This window comes from Vicugna pacos, chromosome 6 (genome assembly GCF_048564905.1).
Source record: "Vicugna pacos chromosome 6, VicPac4, whole genome shotgun sequence".
In the NCBI taxonomy this organism is placed as follows: domain Eukaryota; kingdom Metazoa; phylum Chordata; class Mammalia; order Artiodactyla; family Camelidae; genus Vicugna; species Vicugna pacos.
This window is the reverse complement of record NC_132992.1, coordinates 29045693-29070639: the sequence shown is the minus strand read 5'-3', so window position 1 is coordinate 29070639 and position 24947 is coordinate 29045693. Positions and strand designations below refer to the sequence as shown.

The 24947-nt window shown below is 41.1% G+C and overlaps 1 protein-coding gene across 1 annotated transcript in view; it reads right to left on the bottom strand.

The window, feature by feature from the left end:
- LOC140697035 (ryanodine receptor 3-like) overlaps nucleotides 1-24947 on the bottom strand; it is a 59694-nt gene that overhangs the window by 1914 nt on the left and 32833 nt on the right. The window contains exons 4-5 of the mRNA XM_072963889.1: nucleotides 4713-4787; nucleotides 2001-2079 (exon numbers count right to left, since the gene is read on the bottom strand). Of these exons, the coding sequence (XP_072819990.1) occupies nucleotides 2001-2079; nucleotides 4713-4787 (154 nt within the window). The remainder of the gene's footprint in view (nucleotides 1-2000; nucleotides 2080-4712; nucleotides 4788-24947) is intronic.

Sequence of the window (24947 nt, the reverse complement as noted above, 5' to 3'; positions counted from 1 at the left end):
TCTCAATTTCCTCCCATCTCTCAAAAAGTCTAAAGTGGTTTTACTGGTATAAATAGAATGACCATATATGACTTTTCCGATTATGTGCTCCAAGACTGACTGCTGATTTATATTTAGAGGCCAACTTACATTCAGAATGTGTGGCACTTCACTCATTTTGTAATTTTCAGCAAAGGTTGACAACACCTTAGAGGAAATTATATTTTAAGAATAACACTTAAGTTGAAAACAAAGCAACCTCAAATCAAATTCAAGTAAAATCTTATTTTAGGGAAAAAAACTAGTGGGCTGAGGCAGGCCCACTCTCACTCTGAACAAAAAGGAGAAGAGGAGAGGAAGGGGCTCTTCTCGGGCGTTCTTGGACACCACTGTGCATGATGCAGAAACAGGAGGTGCACATGGCTTAAACTCTAGATTTTTTTTTCTAGAGCATCTGTAAAATTGGGCAATCTGGATCATTCCCTTATGAATTGACACAGTTATAGAACAACCAAGTGGACTTTGTCCTTCTTTGGCTACCCAACATGGAACTCCCCTCTTATTTGGGGGAAAATGTCATGATATTAAAAAGACTGCCCCCAAGTTAGACTCCTCCTGACCTAGGCTGTTTGCTCTTCCCTGGCTTCTATTTGTGCCCATTTCTAAGCCTGGGGCTCAGCTTCAGAACAGGTCTATGCAACATCCTTCCAGTAAACTCTCATTCTGATTGAGTTAATGGAATCAGTTTCTGCTGAAACCAAGAATTTTGATCAGAACATACCCAACCTCTAAATGCACAGAGATTACGTATGCATTGCCCTTGACAGCGAGTCAGAGCATCCACGAATATTTCCAGGCACAGGGTGCATCCTGTATCTCGAGGCCAGCTGTTCCCCTGCTGGATAATTGCAGATATTACAAAGTAGTTTCTTTCATTGGGGTGAAATGGGCCTCTTTTCAACATTTATCCATTGCTCCATTGATCTCTGGAATAACCCACAGCAAGTCAGCCCCTTCTTTGATACTATAAGAATAACTATTTGTTGATAGTTATTTCAGTCCTCTGTTCATCATTTCTGGTTTCCAGGGAGAGCCTGCATTATCCTGGTCACCACCTTCCTTAGGGTCCACTTGACTCATTATTTTTGACTGAACCCAAAAAACCAAAAAAACAAAACTCCAGTGTTTGCCAAAGTACATGATATATTGTACTGGTGGTAGAGGGCATTAAACAACATTGAATCACATAGTGAGGAACTTCTTTTATTACATTCAAGCCTTCTGACTCTACCAGAAAGTTTTAAGTTTGGAGCTTGTTTATCATGAATACTTTCCTAATATTTGCCAACATCTCTTTAATTCTTTAGTGATGTGGTTTCCTCTTCATTATATTTACTTTTATGGCAAGCAATTATCATTTTCCCAGTTATTGCAATGATATTAGTTTTGTCTATAAAATTTTAATTACAAAATTAAGTAAATTTGAAGAAAATATAAATGATAACAAAAGTAATGCACAGGGATGGCCCAAACCATGATGATGTCATTGACTAACATCTGGGAAACACTGCTTTAAGAATAGCTGGTTCTCTGCAGAATAAAATGGGACCACTCTTTTGATCTAGACACTGTACCTCATTATGCCAGCCCTTATGCTATCTTTTTTTTTTAAATAGTTATTCATTGCCATCAATTTCATCAGGGATAACTTCTCTACTTATTTGCAGTACCTAACCCTAAAAACTGTTTTTCTTTGAGGCTCTGCCAGACTGTGGTTAAAGTATTATGTTCTCCCTCATTCTTAGTTTCTATTTTCCATCACATATTATTATTATTATTATTATTATTATTATTATTATTTATTTATTTATTTATTTATTTATTTTTTCCTCCAATGTTTTATCAGACCTACTTCTTGACCAGGTTGGTTTGGAACCCCAAATGACTAACATTCAGCATCCTTCTCAAAAGCCCTCAGCCCAAGACCCCACTGAGCGGGAGACGTGTGCATGTGGGCTTACCTGTGGCATGTTCGCGTAGACCTACATCAAAGGCAAGTTTATCTGTCTGGGATCTTGATGTAGTCAAGCATGTTAGATACTGTGGAACAAGAGCAGATGCTAGTGAAGTCATACTCTCCTGTCAAATCTTGGCACCTCACCATAAGTTGGCTTCTAGTTGTCAATTTCAACATTGAGCTACTATGGAAAGGACTTGTTTATCTTGTTCATTGCCACAATGCTTCTGGGACATACTTCTATAATATATTTAAAACCTCAAAGATGTTCTTAACTGATGACCCAGTGATTTACATTGTAGTACTGTATGTTATAGAAATAAGTTTGAAATATTGAATTACTAAATATGCTTTAGTTCAAAGATACTCTAAGAAGCTTTAAACTGGGAATAATATACATAGAAAATAGGTGATTAACAATAATAGACTGGGGTTTCAAAATGTAGAATAGATAAACAAGATTATACTGTATAGCACAGGGAAATACATACAAGATCTTATGGTAGCTCACAGCAAAAAAAAATGTGACAATGAATATATATATGTTCATGTATAACTGAAAAATTGTTCTTTAAACTGGAATTTGACACAACATTGTAAAATGACTATAACTCAATAAAAAAATAATAGAAAGGTTGATAAACTTTGGTACATCATTTTATGGAGTATTATGTTACCACTAAGAGTGTTTGTCAAGAGTGTGTAACAGCATGGAACATACACAAAACAGTGCACGTATGCAAAATTTAAATGCCTTACAATCAGGCTAAAAGGAATGACATCAAACTGATAAGCTGTCTTTGGACAGTGGGAGCAACCATGATGACTTTCCTATTTCTATTTATTTTGTTTTTCAAATTTTCTATGAGCTTTGATTATGAGCTTTGACATTTCTCAGATTGTCTATTGTTTTCTAATTATAAAAATACAGGTGCATGTACAACTTAAACACTATTTAAAAATAACTTATTAAAGGACAAAAAATCCATGGCCTGTTCCCTGTCCCCTTTACTGACAGGCACAGAAGGTGGTCTCAGAATTAGATTGGGAGGCAGATATGCCCTTGGCACACGTGTCCTGAATGATACTTCCAGCTGTCTGCAATGGGAAAACCGAGAATCATAGCTTTGGACAAAGTCATCTCTCACAGGCTTTATTCTCAGAGCTGCTCCTAAAAGGAATTAGCCAGGGAAGTGGGTACAGCTCAGTGGTAGCGTGCATGCTTAGCATGCACGAGGTCCTGGGTTCAATTCCCAGCACCTCCATTTAAAAAAATAAATTAAATAAACCTGATGACTCCCTCCCCCCAAAACAAAGTAACAACAAGAACAACAAAAACCAAAGATCTGTAAGGAACAGGCCAGCGTGGAGTTGATGTTAACCCTGAGTGGCATTTCCTGGGGGTGGGAGGCAATAAATCTAATGATAAATAACGTAAGCGTTTCTATCTCTAACACAAGTTTTCAGAGTCAAGAGAAGTGCACCATTTGTGATTCTGTTTATTCTTTTTAGGTAGAAAAAGAGAGGTGCTAGGGATTTATTTACCCTCTAAGAAGCATCAGATCATCCCCTCTCAGTTCTAGAGACTGCCAGGGTACCAAGTTTCCCCACTCTCATGTTCCCCTCTCCTGCTCAGATAACCTTCCATTTGGTCATTTTCATTCTTTGTCCTTTGCCACGAGGGACTATAACAGACAAATGTTCAGGCTGAAAAGGTCAACTTCTTACCAGTGCTCAGGAAAAAAAAAATGCTGCAATAAATAAATAATTTAAGAGGCAACTGCTGCTCTCCCTGCCAAACTGACAGTTCAAGCTTGGAGCGGAACTTTGCAGCACGCTGCAGGTGTAAATGTGTGAAAGAAAAGTCTTGAATTAATGGAACAGTTTTCCACTAGGGCTGGAGAAAGAAATCGTCCTTACGCTGATTGCAGGTGAGAATGACACATGTAGGACTGGGAGTAAACGTTATTAGAGTTGGCACGTGTTATACTTGGTTGAGATTGTGATATTCCTCTTAAAACTCCCTGCAAAAGAATGCTGCAATATCTGTATTTTACAAGTTGTATTTATTTATATCTTGAAAAAACTGTTAAGTGGCATTGATTACCACCATTTTGGTTACTTCTGGTTCTCGATCCCTGATCAGGTACAGCCTGATCTGCCTTCTGTGACTACTTTGCTCCTTTCCTTCCTCCTGCCTCTGGATGAACATAATACCTTCAAATTCTTCCAGGACCAAAGGTACCAGATACCATCCTGGCTCCGTTAGCCGGTAAAAGAGGAGAAATTCCACAAAAATCCCATTTGATTGCTTCTCCTCCTATGCTGGTTACCCTTGTATACTCAAGTAACCAGTTACTCCATGGTTTATCTGATCATCCATTCAACAGATATTTACTGAGCGGCTAGTATGTCAAGGCACTGCGCTTGGTCGAGTTAGGGTGAGTTAAATTAAAAAAAAAAAGGTGGTCTTTTTTCTCAGGGAGCGGGAAAGAAGGTGGTCAGACATTAAAGCAAACACAAATTTAACACTGCAAACTGAGGTAAGCCATAGGAAGGAAACGCTAAGACGATAACGTGCTATCATTATTTACATTCCAAATGACTCCCTCTGATCACGTCACCTGATCTAGACACTAGCTGGTTCCCTGCCCTTTCTCTCCTCCTCATCTCTTCCCTCCTCCTTGAATGGGGAAAGGAGATCAGATGTGCTTACCATTCCGCTGAAAGAGTGCCGCAGGAGAATCGCGTGGCCGTATAGCAGGGTCCTGTGGCCACCGCCTTGTGCTGCCTGTGGGGAAGGAGGGAGAAATAGGTCAGCGCTGGCCAGGCCTGGCCTCTCTGAGGGCAAGCAGCACAAGAATTCTTGGAAGACAGACTACAAAGAGAAGACCCATTGCGAAGCTCCCAAGAAATTCATTCTAGAAGCGAGAGGCCAGCCTACAGGCGAGGGGGAGACTCGTAACCACAGCCATGCAACATCCTCGGGAGAGGGTGAGTGGGGCCACACCTCTTCTCCGAAATGGCCCCTGCCCGGGATCAGCAGAAACCCAGAGCTGTTCTACCAGAGAAGCACGTAAATGAGATAGGTGCTGCTTACCTTCCTTTGAAACTTCTCAGAAGCGTTCAGAGTGAGAGAGAGAAACAAATGTGATGTAACTACAGCCTAGTGACAGGAAGGCAGCTTGTGGGGCAGGCATGTGGTCACAGCCTGTGCCTTGTGGTCTCTTCCCTCCAAGGCACTCGTGCCTCCCATCCACTCACTTAAATAGGTCCTACTACCCAGATCTCACCCATGAGAGATGGCTCTGAAATCAGTGATGCGGAGCTAGATCCTCCAGTCAAGGGACTGACTCGGTGCTCTCTCTGCCTTGCCAGGTAGCTCAACCAGTGGGAGAGGCACAAGAGGAAGAGACAGCCCAACGTAAAGGCACTGGCGCCTGCATCTGACTTTTCCCCCAAGTCTAATTCACATACCACGATCTGCACTGAACCGTACGTGATATGAGATGAAACTATTATTGATTCCAGTTATAGGTGAGCAGGTAACATGGAAAACTGAAATCTACAAAAAATCCTAGAATTTTCTTTTTGGCATCAACATTTTCAATGTTTACTTAAATCTCTCCCCATCATGTTAACTTGTCATCAGAGACAGTCACAATGTTTTTGGATCACACACCCCTTTTAGGAAAAAATATTTGAGCATAAGCCCCCATTCCTAAATATGCACAAAAAGAAAAGATCAAAGCCTGAGATTAAAAGGAATCCTTTGTTTTCCTTCCACCTGCCAAGGGCACCTCTTATGCACCGTCTTTTACTTAGCACTACAGACCAGTAGCCCAAGGGGCAGGTTTGAAGATCGGTTCCTCTCCCGCATCCACCCCCTCATCAGGGCCTCGGGCGATGAAGGGGGAGGCTGGTGGAGTGGAAAGGCAGAGGTCTGGAGAGGAAGGCCTGGAGTAATTCTATTTCAACTCTATTTGGATTAACAGAATCGCTCTGTCAAAAGGATGATTTTTCATGTCATACAACAAGCCTGAAGAAAAGGGAAAAGATAAATGTAGTACCATGTTTTTACAAAAAGCTGATAACTATATACCAGTGTGGCTGTGGTTTTCCCACAGCTGTGGAGATATTTAAGTCTTCTCCAGACTTGGAGAAGAATAAGATGGAAGAATAAGATGCTTTTTGCAACATTTCGGAATTTCTTGAAGTCCTCTGAACTAACTTTAGTTGCTGTATTTACAAATATGTCAACGGCTAATGTTAAAATTAGTCACACGAAAAAATTTTCAGATCTCATCTAACTGGTATTCTCCCTGTATAGTTACAATATTACAAGTTCATTGATAGCTCATGATGGCTTATGTTGTGGGTTTCTGCTCGCAGACTAGTCCTACGTCTCCCAACTGAACACTGATGGTACTTCCCATGGTCACACCTTCCTCTTATCAATTCTGAGTAATAGTAAGTGAAGAGTCTGGGGTTGCTGACCCCCAAAATGGCACTAAGGAGCCTGTGCTCCCCCCCTCTGGCAATGCCGGAAGCATCTCCTGGCCCTCATGTCCTCTATTATGATGCCAACAGAAAACCAGAGTGTCTGAACTACCCCACTGGGGTGGAATGGGATGTCACGTGCCCACTCCTCTTTCCACTCAGGCAGTAGGTCTCAGACGCTGGTGAACATCAGCTTGTTAAGGCACAGGCTGCTGGACCCTACTCCACACCGTCTGCTTTCCTAGGCTGGGGGTGGAGCCCGAGAACTTGCATTTTGAACAGGTTCCAGAGGGTGTGACATTGCTGCTGCTGCTGGTCCAGCAACCGCATTTTGAGGACCACTGCTTTAGGGAGTGATCAAACTTCAGTGTCTGGAGGGTATAGGAGCTTTTTGTGCAGAAGCTTTGATCATCAGCCTCCTGGGGAGAGCTGTCATTGGTGCACACTGCATGTCAGGTGCCTTCCATACCATCCCAGCTCATTCTCCTAACTTGTCAAGGCAGGAGTGATTTCATACAGGGTGAGGAATTGGAAGCTCAAAGAGGTAAGGATCCTGCCAGATGTCATACAGCTGGATATGGTGATGGTGGTGGGAACTGAACTAGAGTTAATCCCGAACTTGAGATCATTTGGTCCTACTTTTTATCATATTAACATATTCATCATATTTAACATATTCATATCACATTATGTTATCAATATGTTATCATATTTAATATATTCATTTGCCTACTGTGTACAAAACCAGTGTATAAAGCACCAGGAAGAGGAGGATAGAAAAATACTCCCTCAGCTCCTTAACAAAGGGGAATTGATGCAGCTGGAATTAAATAAGCTCTAATCACACGGCAGACACAGAACTAAGTAAGTTAGAGAAAGATAAATATCATATGATGTCACTTATATGTAGAATATAAAAAATATTATGCAATTAAACTTTTTTATAAAACAGAAAGAGACATAGAAAACAAACATGGTTACCAAAGGTGGGGGGAAAAGTAGGAATTTGGGATCAGCAGATACAAACTACTATATACAAAACAGATAAACAGTAAGATCCCACCATATAACACAGGGAACTATATTTCGTATCTTGTAATAACCCATCAAGAAAAAGAATATACATATGACTGAATCACCATGCTATACACTGGAAGCTAACCACACTGTAAAACAACTATACTTCAATAAAAAGAACAGAAAACAACAACAACAAAAACTATACCTTACGAAGAAAATCCTGACTGCAAAATGATAGAAGAACTGGAGACATCAAACCCTAAGAGCAGAGAAGATCATTCTCTCATTCAGTTTCCACGGCAACATAAGGAGGCCAAAATTCTCAGAGTCATCCTTTACCCCTCTCTCCCTCTCACACTCTACAGTCAATCCAAAGTATCTTTGGTGCCACTTCCCAAATATATTCTCTATCCAACTACTGAGCGCCCTGCTGCCACCAGTCTAGTCCATCCTACTGCCCTGTCTCACCTAGACTAACTACAACAATGGCCTCCCAACTGTGCTCCCCGATGTACCCGTCCTATGTGCAATCTGAGCTAAAGCAGTCAGAGCCATCATGCTCATCCCCGCCCCGCCATGGCTTCCTTTCACACTCTGAAGTACGACACCCTCACCATGGCTCCCAAGACCCTGCATCAGGAACTGGCAAGTTTTTTCTCTGTAAGAGACCAGACAGTAAATATGTGGGGCTTTGCAGGGTGCATATGTCATACAGTCTTCTTTTTAAACAACTTTTTTTCAGAAATTAAAAGCCATTCTTATCTAGAGGGCTATACACAAGCAGGCACGGGCTGGATTTGACCGGCGATCCCTGCCCTACTTGATCGGGTTCCCTCTACTTGTCTGACCTCATCACCTGCCAGCAGCATGGTCTCCTCCTCTCCCTATGCTCCAGCCACATGGCCCTTCCTCTACTCGTCAGACAAGGAAGCTCCTACCTCAGGGCCTTTGTACATGTGTTCCCTCTGCCTGGAATGCTCTTCCTCTAACTCTCTCATGGCTCATTCCCATCCTTTATTCAGCTCTGTGGTCAGATATTGCATTAGAGAAGTCTTCTCTGATCATTCTTTCTAAAAGAACAATCACCTCACTCTACCACATTTTTTCCTGCTTTATTATTTTTCATGGTATATTTTATTAGCTGATACGATAATATCTCTGGTATATATCTCCCCTCCCTTCCCCTAGGACATAAGCTCCATGAGCCTATGTTGTGTTCTCTGAAATATCAATATCAATGTTATCAGTGCCTGGCAAACAAGAGGCACTCATTTTCAAACTTCATATTTGTATTTCTTAAAAGAAGGAATAATAATCAGACAAGGTGGTCCTTCTGTCTCCCTCATACATATGGAAAGAGAAACTCTCCCATGGTCAGCTGGTAAGCAGTGAGCTTGGATTTGAATTTGGGTCTAACTACATATTCTTTCTACCAACTCTTTTCAAGATTTGATGCTAATTTCTGGATAACATTTCAGGAAATAATGATATGCTACATCGAAGACTGCATGGATCTGTTCCCAAGGGGGATCTAGACCTCAAGACCATGGACTTTATTCAGATGGCAGTCCTGTTCCTGCTGGGAGTGACCCTGGCTGTCATCACTGGACATGGTACCACCTCACAGGATGGGAGTGGGGCAGGAGGCAAAGCCAGCAAAAGCGCCCTGATGCCATGAGCTGAGGAGAAATGTTCCACTAGATTGTTAATTCAATCATCCCGCCTGTCATCTCAGAATTGATTTGTCAGTGATATTTCCTTTGGTGGTTCCCAGAGGACACTGTCTCCAAGTTAGAAAATAAACCTCATATGGCAACAAAGAGAGGGGACCTCTACTTCTCTCTGGCCGTGCATGAATGTTTCAAGACTATTAGCTCTCTAAGCCACCTTCTTTTATAATCTGGAACCCCAGGTTCCACTTCGGGGATCCAGGCTCCTTGGAGATCTAACCTAACCCTTGACAGCTTCGGGGGCCACCTCCCGGGAGGGCTGGTGGGACGTGACATCACTTCCTGGATATGGGTGTGTGCACTCCCATTTTCCTTTCCTCCACCTGCCCCACATCCCTCCCACCCTTTTAGGCTATCAAAGAAAGAAGTCTTTCTAGAAGGTCACAAAGCAACATTTCTCAAACATGCTAAAGGCCCTTTACATTGCATAGGAGGTTTCCTTTGACACCAGTAAGAACTAAATAATGATGACACCATATAAGTAAACAACAACAAACCAGTAAGACCCAACAGCAGAAGCGAAAGCAAGGAATCCAGCAGTTTCAGTTAAGAAACATAAGGAAAAGCTTTAGTCACGGTTGCTACAAAATATTAAATTTTTAAGGAATGTACCTAAACCTTCAAAATGAAACCAAAAACCATTATTTTATACAATAAAATTTGATTTGGTGAAATGGGAAAGCGTACTTTGTTACAGAATGAGAATAATAGTATTAGTTAATGCTTAGTCTCCTGAATTTAGCTTACAAATTTAATACAGGTTTAATGAAAATCCCAGTAGGGTATTTTGGAATTCAATAAAATCACTATAAAATTAATCTGGAAATATAAACAGTAAGAAATTTTAATTTTGAAAAGGAACCAAACTTTGGGAAATGTTATAAAGCAAAATTCATTCATTCTGGTAATGGTTCAAAAGAAGAATGTAGCATAATACAGACAGTCCATCAACAAATCTGAAATGTAACATATGATGAAGCAGATTTTTAGGACAATGAGGGGAAGGCAGGATGATTAAGCAAATGGCTCTCTGACATATGGATAGCAGACCAGAAAAGTATTCAGTCAGATCCACATGAAATATAAAAGGTAGATTAAGGATGGGTAATGGAATTAAATAATTCATTTTAAAATTAAATTCTAAGATGATAACTAGCATGTAACAAACAGTCCACATTCCTTTACCGATCTAATACTTATCCATGCTTTGAAGCAACAGATGACCTCAAAGGAAATGAAAGGCAGATATGATTGTGCCAAGATTACTAAACTTCCAAACAATGGAATTACCAACATTTAATAGACTACAGGAATCCTTTTATCACTTTGACAAGAAGATTACTATCTCATTGAAATGTAAGGGAAAAACAGCATCAAATAAAGAAGTAGGCAAAGGATATGAATAAATGATTCCTATCAGGAATAAAATTAAAACATATGGCAGAGATTCTTTCTCCTCTTGTAATAAAGGAATGGCAATTAAAGCAACTTTGCTATGCCATTTCACATCAACTAAATTTTCAAAAGTAGGGGGAAAACCCTTAATGCGATCAGAGATGTAATTTAGCTAGTGCGATCCTGTACAAGGTGGCACTGAATACAACTCTTCTGCAAAACAATGCAGTAATATATAAAAAGAGCTATAAAGAAGTCCATAATCCTTGCTGTAGTAATCCTACTTCTGGGAGTAATTTAAGAAAAGCAAAAAACACCCACTGTTGTGATAAGAGCATCATAATGGGGGAAAAAAACACAAAAACCCCGAAAGCTCCTGAATTTCCAAAAGAAAAATATTGTCTAGTAAATCCCGAGGCGTCTTCAGGATGTTCTGTCCTGCAACCACTAAAGACGACAATTTACAGAGGCTACTGGAAACACAGAAAATGTTTATGATACACTGCTCTGAAAAGGGCAGAACGCAAAATGCCTTCAACTATTACACATATGCAAAACGATAAGGAAACCTAAAAAATCAAACAGCTGTTTGGGTGGTTGCAGAACCATTGGACTTTCCTTTTCCAAAATCTTCTTTAGCATTACTACCGCACGATCCTTTCAGTAAAAAGAGCGCGTGCGTGGGAGGCAATACCCACGCCGCAGGTGTTTCAAGGACTGGACGGCGACAAAAGCATTTTGTCTATTTGTTAAAACTTCAGTTGCTCAAAGTGTGATTAATTTGCCAGAATCCTCTGTAAATGACTTTACCTGCTGGAAAGGTAGTTGGCAAAGTGCACCTAGCATGCCTGCTGTTAGGCACTGACTCCAGAGTCCAGCCCTACCCTGGTGCTGGGTGGAAAGCCCCAAGATGCAGCCTTTATCCAAGACACCTCTGTCCCCCTCCGAGTTCCATTAGGCCTAGCCCTCAACTCAACAGGAAAAATCTCTTGCCCAGGGAGTCACTCCTGCTTGGATTCCAAACACACTTGCTCTTCCAGAAGCCCTTAGTGGACCCTTCACCTTGGATCCTACCCTTGTTCCTAAATACTTGGTTTCCGCACTATTTCATATTTCCCAAGGCTGCCTCCCCCAGCCGTTGGATTCCAGGTCCACCTTCCCTGACTACTATTGGTCATCATGCCCCTCTGGCCAAATTCCCAAGACCCTACTCAAGCACCCACTTTTCTAGGATGGGGGGACAGACAGAACTGCGTGATCAGTGGGAAAGATGGGACTCCCCAGCTCATATGGCACCAAAGGAACTGACAGTACATTTTCAAAATAGGTCTTGGATTGGAAACTCCTGGTAATAGGGACAATTTTACCCTTTAATGATAGTTAAAGTAGTATACTGGGATTTAGAAAGTGGTAGTAGGGCACATGAACAGGTTAGTTTAACTTAAAAAAATTTTTTTTATTGATTAGATAAAGAAGTTGTGGGATTTATATACAACGGAATACTACTCAGCCATAGAAAAGAAAAACAATGCCATTTGCAGCAATATGGATGGACCTAGCAATTATCATACTAAGTGAAGTAAGTCAGACAGAGAATGACAAATATCATATGGTATCACTTATATGTGGAGTCTACAAAAATGACACAAATGAACTTATTTATAAAACAGAAATAGATGCACAGACATAGAAAACAAACTTATGGTTACCAGGGGGAAAGAGGGAAGGGAGGGCAATACATTGGGAGATTGGTGATGTGGAGTCAGACCCAGGGAATATGACAAGAGAAATTCAATACGCACATTCTAGCCAACCTAATTCCTGTACTATGTGTGAAACCCTAAAGAGTCCAATGCTGGGCTCTAAACCCTTTTCTTCACCACCTTTTCTGGATCGGATACTCTACTCTTCAGCTAGACAATTTCCAAGCCCAGCTCTTGGTTCCCCACTTAGGGATACACAGACACCATAATAAGCACAAGGTATCATTCTTTTAGTTTGACACTTGGATTTTCCACTCGCACAAGGATGGTTAATATGACTCTAAAACTCGTAGTCAAAGATCTCTGAGCCACTGGCTAAACAGAAAGCTACACCATCAGGACAGAGTCCCCTAAAGAGGTTTCCCCCATAAGAAACCCTTCAAGTGAGTCTGGGCCAACTCGACCAGGACAGTGCAGGCCCTTACGATGAAGGCACTTGAAAGGAGGACATGTTCTTGGCATCCTTCATGGGGCTCTTGGGATACTGTTAAAAATCGAAACCATGAAATAGAATTTTAATGAAGTTCAGAAAAGAGGAGGAAGTGCATCGTCAGATAGCGCACCTCCCCAGATTCAATGATCATGGCAGTCTCCCAACCCACTTACTGACAGTGCAGACCCACGACCCACAGGCTGCAGGTACAAAAAACCCCAGGGAGAAAAGGCTGTAGCTGGTCTTCAGGGGGCCTATGGCGGCCTCTGCTCTGCCAGCTGCTGGGCTCTCCCAGCAAGGTCAGCAGGGTGACGGGGGCTCGGAGCCCCAGCTCCCACCCCTCAGTGCTGCCTGCTTCCCATCACCGCATATCCCAGGGCCAAAGAATAGAATGCTCCAAAAGCTGCGCACAAAGACAGGCTAGTGTCTTTTCCTTCTTTCACTTTTTCAATAGGAAAAGCACAGGCAAAACGCAAGCAATCCCTCCCCCGACTGTCTACCACTGAATGCCAAATTTACCATTCCCACGATTCGTAACTCATTGAATTCCGCCAGCCTACCCCCTTGGAGGCATCCAGCATTATTCTTCCCAAGTGAGAAGATTTTTGGCAATCTCATTTTTGTTCACATCATGAATTTCATGGCCACATGGAAGCATTTTAGGACAAAAGGATAGAAGTCCAGAGCCTGATGTGAGAAAGTGTGAGTTTAGGGTCATGAGCGAGCATCATCTGTAGCAAGAATCTGCGTAGCCAGGAGGTGTTTTCTTCCAGAAAGTGCCTACATTGCTTCTCTTCCGCACACATTTGGCCAAAAGGGTAAGTAAAATCTGAGAGATGGCTCAGATGAATTAGGGATCGCAGAGGAGCCCCTGGGATGACCCCGAGTTCACTATCTCCTGTGAGCACTTAAAGTCATGAGAAAGAAGAGCTGGTGGATGGTGCAGACGTGAGCCCTGAATGCACGACTGAAGACAACTAAGGAATCTCCTGCCTTTCAAGGGTTTCTGCTGTTTGAGAATGGTAGACATGTGCCACCGTTTTCCCTCCACCGTGTCTCAATCCATCGTGTTTGGGGAACAAATTAAATTACTTTTGAAGGTTCTACTGAGAGAGCTGGAATTTTATAAATGCTGATTCTGAAACTGGAGGATAAGCATTCTCCACTGAGGGATAAAAAGGGTGGCCATTGGGATGCCTCCAAATTGAGCATGGGGTCATTCTAGACGCATCCGTGCTTCCCTCTGAACAGAGACACCACAGGGACACCAGACAGCCAGGATGGCAGCTTGAACATGTTTCCTATTACAGTGTCTTAAAGGAGCAAATTGACAGGCGATATTCGTCAGGGTATTAATGATGTTTAGATTGATGACAAGAATGTTTGAAAGAGGTGAAGCAATTATTTTCTTCTCTGAATTAATCTCCCCCCCCTTCTCCTATAGCCAACTAACAGGTTTCTAAGAATCTGACACTGCCAAGTTCATTTTTTTACATAAAAGGATCCGGTGAGCCAGATTTGTTTTCCAGTCACTGCTCTAGTGTTTATTTAAAAACTCATCCTCGTCATTGATCAGGCCTCTGATCATACAGTGGACCAGAGGCCACATAGGGTCAAGATTAAGAACTCTACTCAACCATTTCCTTTCACCCAAGGTAACGTATAACAAATATTTCCTCCAAAGAGTTTAACAGCTAAAAGGTCACATTACCTTGACATAAAAATCAAAAACTGTCTGTAATCTACTATTTCTCCAAGAAAAAAGTCACCATTCATCCTGAGGATAACAAAACAGCAATGTTTTTTATCAGAACCACTAGTGAGTCCTACTGTGTGCAGACACCTCTGCCCTTCTAGGCTCTGGGGCAGAAAATGAACTCAATTATATTTTGGTATTTGGTCCTCCTTCTTCCATTCTACACTCCTTAACTCACTTTTTTTTTCTCTCCTGGATGCCCTTTATCAACACAACTTCTATTTCCCTATTTCCTTCATCCCTCTAAGCTCCTTGCACAGCTCCCAATTATGACCTTGTTGGATAGAGGGAAATTCATCCTGTTCTCTCTACATCCACACAATAAGCCTGGAGCCAAGTTTATTTCCGAGGAAAACAAACAAACAAAAGCCAGACCTTTCCTTGAAGTATAGGAAGTGGCCGTAGGTGCAGAAGCTGATTCTCAGAGACTTCTGTGTATGTGTATACGTGGGCCTGTGGACAGACAGAACTCCTAATACTTTCTGTGTGTCTATGGACCATATACTACTTAAGGGGGCAATGGCATGAGTCTCTCCTGGGCTGACTTTACAGAAGTGGTCCTCAATCCCAGCTATCCATCAGAATCATTAGTGGGACTTTAAAAAAGAAAACAAAGGAAGGAAAAAAAACCCACTACAGCCCCAAAGGCAGGGCCATTTCCCTAAGACTCTAATGTGGTAGGTCTGTGGTGGGGCCTGGAGCCCCAGGCATTTCTAATGCAGAGACAGGTTTGACAGCCATCACCCCTCTGGGACTTCCCGAGCTGTCTTGGACACTTCATGTAAGTAATCGGTATAATGCTTACTGTCAGAAAGTACGTCCCTCTTTTCAAAAGCATCACTCTGGACCAATGGCTGATTTTCCTTTTAGCATCTCTCCAGAATCCGACAAAACCAAAGGATAAACATGGTTGCCTCTGGATAGCTCTAGGACTAATGTTCAGCTCTAACCCTCAGTCTCTCAGTTCTGCTGCCACATATGTGACAGGTGGAAAGACACAGACTTCTTTTCTGTGTGGTGAGGACCCTAGGCAGTTCAAACTTGCTAGAAAAAAGAGTTTCAGGCCCACTACGATCACCCCTAGATCTCTATATCCATCTTCACGGTGCTCAAGGTCAGCTAGACCTGAGCTGCGTTACCTGCAATCTGGACTTCCCTCTCCCACTGGTGTGGACTCTGTAAGCCCTGGCAGGAGATGAAGCTGAGGGCAAAAAACACAGCAGATTAGGGGGAAGGGACTTTCACTTTTCTTCTCTTACTACTTGGTCCCCCTCTCCCCAGTCAGTTACTTCCAATCTTCTGTTCTCACTCTGGTTGCTGTGTCTCCAGCCCTCAAGGGTACACGTCTGCATTCTCACCTGCTACATTCTACTTTTATCTCGGGGTCTGTATGTAAGGTCTCTTAGATTTGTTCTGAATCATCTAACACTTGGGCAGTGCTATTTCAAAAGCCTAGCTCAAGTCTAAGTGGGTCCTGCCACCAACTAGCTCTTCTGTCAAAGAGAAAAATAAACCTTTTTCTTTTGAAAGTCTCCTCTGCTGATCTGTGAATGGAAGTCAGGACCTGGATACAGCAAGCACTATCTGATCTACTTCTCCCCATTGTGCAGGGAGTGAATTTATCACATTGGCACTCGGAGGATAACCACCTGGGAATGATACTAAAACCCAACTAACTAGAGCTACAAGCAACCACAGCAAAGCTTTGTGGGCAAGGGGGAAAAGGCACATTAAAATTAGCACCTGCTGTCTGTGAGAGGAGGAGGAGAGTGGCTCAGAAACTCCAAGTATGGTTTACAATTTGAAAAAAATTACGCCAAAATAAAACTAAATCTCAGCAGTGTCGATGTGTGACCCTTCAATGGCTGGGAACAAATCAGTCACTTCCTAGTGAGGCTGGTGGTTACCATTAATATAATGTGGTGATTTGGTACAGAAAAGAACACTGCCAACAACGAATTAGCTGAAAAAGAAAGAAATAAAAGATCCCATTTACAACAACATCAAAAAAAAAAATCCTTGGAATAAATTTAGCCAAGAAGGTCAAAGATCTGGACACTGAAGGATACAAGACACTGATGAAAGAAACTGAAGAAGACGAAATAAATGGCAAGATATCCTGTGTTCATGCACTGGAAGAATTAATATTGTTAAGATGTCCATACTATGCAAAGCCATACATATTCAGTGTGATCCCTATCAGGATTCCAGTGGCATTTTTCACAGAAATAGGAAAAAAAATCTTACAGAAAGGAACTCCAGAAAACCTCAAATAGCTAAAACATTGCTGAGAAAGACAAGCAAAGCTGGAAACATCACACTTCCTGATTTCAAGCTTTATTACAAAGACATAGTAATCGAAACCATATAGTGTCTACAGACACGTAGATCAAAGGAACAGAATTGAGAGCCTAGAAATAAACTCACGCATGCATGGTCAACTAATATTTGACAAAGGAGTCAAGACTAATCAATGGAGACAAGACTAATCAATGGAGAAAAGACTGTCTCTTCAATAAATGGTGCTGGGAAAACTGGGTATTCACATGTAAAAGGATGATCTTAACACCACTCAAAAATGAATGGAAATGGATTAAAGACTTGAATGTACAACCTAAAACCATAAACCTGGAAGGAAACAATGAAAAAGCTCCTCAACATAGGTCTTGGCAATGGTTTTTTTGGCTATGACCCTCAAAGCAACTGCAACAAAATTAAAATGGAAGAAAATATTCACAAATCATGTATATGATAAGAGGTTAATACTCAAAATATATAAAGAATTCAGACAACTCAACAGCAAAAAACCCCAAATAATTCAATCAAAAATAGGCAAAGGACTTGAATTGACATTTTCCCAAAGAAGACACACAAATGGCCAAGTATATGAAAAGGCGTTCAACATCACTAATTATTAGGGAAATGATACAATAAGATATCATGTCCTTCCTCTTAGAGTGGATATCATCAAAAAGACAAGAGATAACAAATGCTGGCAAGGATGTAGATAAAAGTGAACCCTCATACAGTTGGTAGGAATGTAAGTTAGCATAGCCACTGTGGAAAACAGTATGGTGGTTCCTACCATATGATCCAGCAATTCCACTTTTGGGTATTTATCCAAAGGAAATGAAATCACTATGTTTAAGAGATATCTGCACCCCCATGTTCACTGCAACATTATTTACAATAGCCAAGACATGAACACAGTCTCAGTGTCCATCAACAGACAAATAGACCAAGAAAATGTGGCACAGTGGAATATTACTCAGCCATAAAACAGAAGGAAACCCTACCATTTGTGACAACATGGATGGACCTTGAGGACATTATGCTAAGTGAAATAAGTCAGACAGAAAAAGACGAAAAACTGTCTAATTTCACTTACATGTGGAATCTAAAAAAAAAACTCAAACTCATAGAAAAAGATATCAGATTTGTGGTTCACAAGACAAGCGATAAGGAGCGGTGGAATTGGGTGAAGGGGGGTAAAAGTTACAGACTTCCAGTTATAAGACAAATAAGCACTGAGGATACAACATCTAACAGACAACTATGGGTAACACTACTGTATGGGACGTTTGAAAGGTGCTAAGAGAGTAAATCCTAAAAGTTCTTACCACAAGGGAAAAAAATTTTGTAACTACATGTAAAGAAGTGATGGATCTCAACTAAACTTACTATGGTAATCATTTTGCAATAGGTGCATGCCAAGTTGTCATGCGGTACACCTTAAATTTGTACAGTGCTGTACATCAATTACATTTCAATCAAAAACAACAACAAAAACAAAAAGAATATTGCAGTTCATCTCTACTCTTTACACCAGGAGAGATCGCTGCTGACTGTGAATGATCCTCAGAAATCTGAAGTAAATATGTTATCTAAAGAGTCTTCAGTGAAAGGGAGTCACAGGAACAGACAGACTGCCTTGAGCCAGGGCAGCTATAAAAATTCCTAGTAATTTATCACCGACTAGTAATCAATATGCATCTGTAGCTGTCTGTGCAGTGTGAAGAATCAAGGAAGAAGAGCTTCCTTAATACGGTGGAAAACTGTGCCATGAAACCAGAGGATGGAAACCACAGACACACAGCAGGTATTCCCCAAATGCTTTTTAAATAATGGAGAAAGGACAGCACAATACAATACAGCAGGAAGTCTGCTACCGCCAAGAGAAAAAATAGTTTAATAAGTGTTCATGTTTTAATAAAGCAAGAAAAACAAAGCGAGGCTGGACTTATATCAGTGTTATCACTGTGAACCTTGCATTCGCATTCTTCATAAAACTGAAGCCTCGATCAGTAAGTGCTTTAAGTAATCTCTTTCAGTATCACACCAATACCTCCTCCCACTAGTCACGGGGTGGGGCAACATAACACACACCTGTCACCCCAGAGTCTGGTCTCTAACATTATTCACCATGAGATGGAACCAGGGATTTTTAAAGAGTTGTGTAACTTCATATCTGTGACAAAAAATTGAGATAAGCTTTGGAAGAAAGACTCCTCTCAAAGACCTCAGCAGGAATAATAAAAAAAAAAAACTGGAAAAACAGAGAGGATCTGAGCATCACTAAGAAAATGACATGATATTTTGGGACAGGTCAGGTATCCACAGAGAGGTGTGAGTCTAAGATGACACGAAGGTCATGGGGTAACACAATATGTGAATGAGTCACTGTAACATATGTGTGAATTCCTACCAGTCTTAAAGCAGGGATTCTAAATTCAAATTATGATAATCCTGTGTAGATACTATTTTTCACTCACTAGATTATAAAATAAGGGTATAAAGTAGAAGGCTATTTAGAAGGTGGGAGAAAACTGGGTCACGTGTTTGGTTCTTGCATTGATTTTGATAACATGGTGACCTAGGTTCTTCCTTATTGGTGAACTACTATAGGGATCACTTTTCAAAAAAAATGTATTATGGAGTGCTGCAAGAGCTCCGTCTGGCGCAGAATGGTATTTAAGTTCCCGTGCGCTACAGACTAGACACTCTGGAGTGTCAGGAAGGTTGAGGACCCTACAGGTGTGATGTCTTCTCAGCCTTCCCTGCTCTGGGGCTCCTGGGATTTGTAAGGGAAAGCTAGACACAGCCTGACACTTCTGGGAAAGCTCAGATCAAGAGATTATATTTAAAATAGATCATATAGATTTGGAAGTCTTTTGGTTTGGAGGAATACACATATGTACAAGTGCTAAAAACAGGATTTGGGGCTGGGTGTACCTCTGTTTTGTGCTAGACCTGAGGAAAAGCTAAAGTGGCCCTTATTGGATGAAACACAAGTGAATGTCTAATACAGATTTCTCTTAATTAATTTGGGATGTTTCACAACAATTGGGACATCACTCTTCAGAAGGAGGGATTTAAACTATGTTGAAATCTAACGTGCTTATTAATACAAGAGATTAAATTAGATTCTGTTTTCTTCTATTAGAATTATATTTTAGTAGCAGCATACTACAGGGGAAAAAGAAATGAAGTAAAAAAGACAGACACAAATACATTCCTTTTATATAGGGGGAAATGTTTGGAAAGACAAGCATAAATGTGGGGAAATGTTGAGTGATATTTATTATTCACCAGGAAGAAAAATGCCAAAGTTCATAAATAGGATTAAAATGAAGCGAATGTATATTTCTAAAAGTACACAAGTCAGGGAGTCCTTATGGACAGAGAGACAAATGGGGTAAAGGAACTGGCAGAACCGAGGAGTATTTAATATTCTTGCAAGCACAAAAGAAACTAGGCGAAACAAGAAATCAGTTGCAACTGGACCTGTTAGCACCAGGATTCAGCAAGTGAATTTATCATTCCTGGTTTCCCTGGGAACAGCTCAATCTAATAAAATCTAATAAAAAATGGCAAATTAAGTAAATAGTGTTAGAGGTGAAACAACTATGGTCTAGTTTGCTCCACGTGGGGAAGAGATACAGTAAAGAATTTAAGAGGGGTCTGTGCCCTAGGAAAAGACTGAGGCTACGAGACCAAAAATTGGAGTTCCATATGAACAGATTAACTTGAGAATGCATTCTTGAGAGAGCCTGGGAGTACTGCAGTCCTACTGTTTCCACACTGACATTGACTGAAATCAGTGTTGCTAATAAATCACGGATTTGTCTATCCCTGTTGCCCTACATATCCAAGTGGCTGCCCAGAAGCAACAATGAATTGGAAAACAGTCGCTGCTCATTCTCCTGGTGACCCAGGCTAATCATCTGCTGCTTAGACCTTTCCCAGGCCTTGAACATCATCCTGGGGCTGAGGCCTGCCTGAGGGTGGTACGAGAATACGACAGGGTGCAGAATCCACCACAAAACTTACAACCCCGAATGGAGCAAGAAGTTCTGAAATGCTAGCCTCTTAGTAAATATTCACCTTCCTTTTCCCCTATTATTGTAAATCTCTGGATGAAACTGGTGCAGAAATGTGTTATTGGACTCAGTTAAAGGCTGAGTGAAGGAATTATATACTACATCAAGTCATTGTTTCCAAAATTTGTGCAAATCCTAAAATTGAATCAGGGTTTGCCAGCAGTCCCTTAAGCAAGCTGCATGGGAAAATCCCCATAAGGGGCAAGGCATAAGTAAAGTTGCTGGGGTTGTAACAAGGAGAGACAGTCCTACAGACTACTGGGGCGAAATGCCTGGTCCTCTTGCCCCTGAAGCTGCGTCTTGAACTGAACACACAGAGTCCTGCGCTGGCTTAGAGAATCAGCACCATGGATAGCTCTCTCTGCTTGGCTGACTAAAAGGTTCCTCAAGAATTAGAATTCAGTTACCTATACTCACTGGTAAGATTAAATCTGGAGACTTCTGTATTCCAGTAGTAAGTCTTAAAATTTCTAATACCGAGTCATAGACTTTCAGAAACAAACAAATCTATTTAAAGATATACACCTGGTTAGAAATATAAAGTAATGCACTCAATTTACCTTTCTAATATCTCACCAAAGACATAAAAGCAGGTATTTTCAGGAGCGATCATGCTACAAGTTTCCATCACTGGCCCCAGCCCACACCCCTGAGAGCAAGACTCAGGGGAGTCAGGAAGAGGAAGCACTTTCTCAAGCAAATTCCCAGAGGCTGTTCTTCAGCAGAAGCCTGCATGATGCTGGCCACATCGACATAGGAACAGCTCTGACTTCATTCTTAAGAACAACATCCCAGTTCTCCTGTTCACTCCCTCTGTTTTATAAAAACAAATGAGCAGTAGAGAAATGGGGGCGGGGAACCCAGCCTTCAGCCACAGATCACTAATAAGACGGCAGCATAGTATTCTTAACAATGTGCTGGCTCCACTTTTCTCTCCAGAATGAAAACATAGGCTGCACACAGGTGCTATGATCTCAGAGGCCTCTCCCTTCCAACACAGAGCTGAGACCTGGAGTTATCCACCAAAGAAGATGTGGATAACTACCACCATCAACTATCTGGGTTGATATCAACTATCAAAAATATTTTTGCAAAGCAACAGCTTTTCAGCCAAAACATGTGCCTGGTGTTTGGCCAAAACCACTTAGAACATGGAGCCCACAAGCTGTACACGAGAATAGGCCTCAGGGGTTCACAAGCTCAAGAACTGGGGCGACTTCAACAATAGGACCAAAATGGATCATCAACATAGTTGCCAATCTTATCTTTTGCCCAATAAGGGCATGAAAAAAAAAGTAAGAAAGAAAGCTGTCAAGAAAGAGAAAGAAAAAGGAAAGAAGGGAGGGAGGGCTAGAGGAAAGCGAGGAGGAAGGAAGGAAAGGAAAAGAAAGGAAAGGAGCTGTCACCTACACTATCACTATAATTTCCAAAAAGTAAATTTACCAACTTTATTTCCATTATAAAATACTAAAAAGGACATAATCACAGAGAACAAGAAAGGCAGACCTTTCCATTTATAAAGTTAGCTTAAAGAAACAATCATACATTGTCTTTATTTTCCTGATGATGACTCGCAAATTTCCTCATGGACAGACACTGGTCCCGAAACAGTGTCCCAAGATGTTCAGGAGCTATTAATGCAGTTCAGAGGACTCGTTCTGCAGAGGAGCAGAACAAGGCACAGAGAGCGGCAGTGCTCAGGCCAGAAGGCCAGCCCCCATTAGTCCCATAATTTCCTCCCACCTACCAGAGCAACAGCTCTGGAATGGGGAACACTGTCCACCTCAGTACCACCCCAAGTCTCAGCTACAGAAGACAGCAGGTAAGAACAGAAGTTTTCTGCCTTCAGCTTTCCTCCTCTTTCTCTACAGAGTAGGAGGCCTTTTTACCCAACAGGCTCCCTACATCTTCTTGTTCTTATTCTCGCTTTCTCTCCATTGATTCCATTTGGTCATTCCAGATCTTTCTGTCCTAAAACCAGTTATTAGTAATCATAGATCTGGGGCACTGGCTACAGGGTTTTTGCTCCAGGGAGGATTAAAATGCCAGTTGAGATCAGGGTTTCTCTGGCACCAAGTTAATTTTTCTTTACCAGAATATCCAAATAAGTGCTTTCATTAAACTTTCATGAAATGGAAATAAGTTGGCATTTTTTCTAGTTCATTCAATTTTCCCCACAAATATATAATTTAAACTCTGGTAGCTATTAAAAGTAAATTACATGATCAAAGGAAAAAATCTAATAAATAACCTGAAAGGCTTCCATTCTCCCAGGATTTCTTGAATTCCAAATGTGCTTCATTTGTAAAAGGTAAGCAAGTCTCAAAATGAAAATATTTCCCCTAAATTCAAATATTCTACAATTTAAGATTAAAACAAATTCCTAGCAATGCAGCTGAAATCCATCTCTCCCTCCTGACTAGTGATTTAAAAGAAAATTTTCAGCAAAATCTCTTATCAAAACACCCCCCACCTAAGAGTACAACTGTTTACCTAGTTAGTAAGTGCTGGAAAAAGTTTAGATACCTCAACCCCTCCTCATTCCTTTAAGAAACTTTAATGAAGATGTTCAATTTTTTTTTTTTGGCAATTAAAATGTGTCAAAGAGAGAGAGAAAGAGGGAGAGAAAACTATCTTTAGTCCAGCCCTAGGGAAGACACTCAAGCTTTCTAAGATGACTGAATTCAGTGTGACCAGACTACACTGACAGAACATTCCAATGTCCATAGCAAGAATGAGAAGAATTCCAGAGTTTGTGAAACATCAGCGAAGCTATATGTTATCACATTCGCAAAGTAACCTCAAGATCACAGAAGCAGATTGATTAAACAGGAGGCACTGACTTTAGAATGAAAAAGATTCCACCAAAGAAAAGGCAATTCCACTAAAGCTAAAACACTATATTCAGAAAGGGGCGATTTGATAGAGTCTGGAGCTTTAAAAATTAATTCTGTGGGTTCTCTGACTTGAAAACCCTTCTACTCAGGATATGAAGAAATGTAAAAAGCTAGTTAACTTTAATGGTTGTTCGTGACTGTTGAAATTAACATTGGCTCTGCTGCTGGTTCATTTTGGGGATGCTGCGTGAGAAACGGAAAATATCCAATTAGCTTTTTCCATTTTTATTATGAATTCCAGCCTTATGGGAGAGCAAAGCTGGAGTTGCATAATAGCCTGGGAGAGTCTGAAGCACCGAGAAGCTTGGATGAAGGCAAGCTTGCATGTTTGTCATCTCGCCCAGTTGAACTCAATGGCCCCAGGCCCTCTAGACCATATTCAGAGGGAAAAAGAGAGACTTGAAAAACAATTTTAATGTCTTGAGGGGGAAAAAAATGAGTCAAAAGGCAATTTATTCTTCAAATTGCAAAGCAGCAGTTGAACGAGCTTCTTGGCAACAAATTTCTAAGTGTGCAGCCACATCTAATTCCACCAGATTGAAGTGTGTGGTGTTTTGTTTTTTGTTTTGTTTTGTTTTTTTTAAATTGCAGAGGCACAGAGGATAGAAACTGCCCCAGAACACTCAGAAGTGAAAGGCCCAGTTCATTACAAATCCAGCTGGAGTCAGCTGTCCGTGCAGAGTACACCTGCAGTAAAGGAGTGAGTAACACCCATTCGGAAAGGTCACTGAGCTTGCAAAATAAAAAACAAAACAGTACATGGGTATTTTAATATCCTCCAATCTTGTTGAAAGCTTTCAAGTAATTTGAGGAATCTGCTGATACTATAGAGAAAAACCCCAATGGGAGTAAAGGGTATGGAGCTCCTACCTGGTGAATATTTTGTTATTTTAGCTAGAAGTTAGCAGTGGCATTCAATGTAAAAGTTTGTTTTTATTTTTCCAGTACAGTGCTGATGTCATCAAGAAACGAGCAAGCAAGCAACATACTATAGCCTGAATTTGTCTACAGCACTTTTTTGTAATTACATTTATGCAAGAAAATCCACCCAAGGAAAATGGTCAGTACCTACATCAG